The sequence below is a fragment of the Guillardia theta genome (assembly GCF_000315625.1).
Source record: "Guillardia theta CCMP2712 unplaced genomic scaffold GUITHscaffold_179, whole genome shotgun sequence".
NCBI lineage: Eukaryota > Cryptophyceae > Pyrenomonadales > Geminigeraceae > Guillardia > Guillardia theta.
The window spans coordinates 20981-21881 of record NW_005434497.1 but is presented as its reverse complement, the minus strand read 5'-3'; the positions used below and the strand labels follow the sequence as shown (position 1 = coordinate 21881).

Below are 901 nucleotides of genomic sequence, written 5' to 3'. Positions count from 1 at the left end.
AGATGAAGGAGGTGGAGGAGGGAGGAGGAGGAAGTAGGAGTTGGAGTCAGGAGAAGGAGGAGGAAGGAGTTGGATCAGGAGGAGGAGGAGTTGGATCAGGAGAAGGAGGAGGAAGGAGTTGGATCAGGAGGAGGAGGAGGAGTTGGATCAGGAGGAGGAGGAGGAGGAGGATCAGGAGGAGGAGGAGGAAGGAGTTGGATCAGGAGAAGGAGGAGGAAGGAGTTGGATCAGCAGGAGGACGTGGAAAAAGGAAGAAACAGGACAGCGAGCTGACATGTAGCGAGCAGACAACATATGTAGTGGAAGCGAGCAGATGTAGAGGTCTTCTCCTCGGCTCCGACGGCATTCACAACAACGTGCTCAAGATCAAACCTCCTCTCTGCTTATCAAGGTTTCCCTGTCTCCTTCTCCTCCTCCTTCTCCTGCCCTTGCCCCTGCTCCTTCTCCTGCTCCTGCGCCTGCGCCTGCGCCTGCCCCTGCTCCCCCTGCTCCACAGTGTCTTCCTCAACAACCCCCTTGACGTTCATCTTCATCATTTCGTCTCTTCCCCTCGCCATCCTACTCCTCACTTCCCTCCCTTGAGGAAGAGAGCAAGCGGACTTGATGGTCACCGTCTTGGACGAAGTGCTCTCTAGTGCTCCTTCCTTGGAGGACGAGAAGATGAAGGTGAGCCAGAGCAGGAGTATGAGGAGAGACAGGAGGAGGAGGAGGAGGAGGAGGAGGGACAAAGGAAGAGCGCAGGAAGAGGAGAGACAGGAACAGCAGGGATAAGTGGAGGAGCAGGAGCAGGAGCAGGAGCAGGAGCAGGAGCAGGAGCAGGAGCAGGAGCAAGAGGAGAGGCTCATGAGGATGTTGGCAGGAGCTGGCCATGGGTTTAGAGGAGGATCAAGCATCACTGGAT

At 56.4% G+C, this 901-nt stretch overlaps 1 protein-coding gene across 1 annotated transcript in view; it reads left to right on the top strand.

The window, feature by feature from the left end:
* Positions 1–635, top strand: part of GUITHDRAFT_90739 (hypothetical protein) — a gene marked incomplete at its 3' end in the record, with an annotated part of 5285 nt that extends 4650 nt beyond the window's left edge. The window contains exon 20 of the mRNA XM_005820370.1: positions 288–635. Within this exon, the coding sequence (XP_005820427.1) occupies positions 288–635 (348 nt within the window). The remainder of the gene's footprint in view (positions 1–287) is intronic.
* Positions 636–901: the final 266 nt, after the last annotated feature.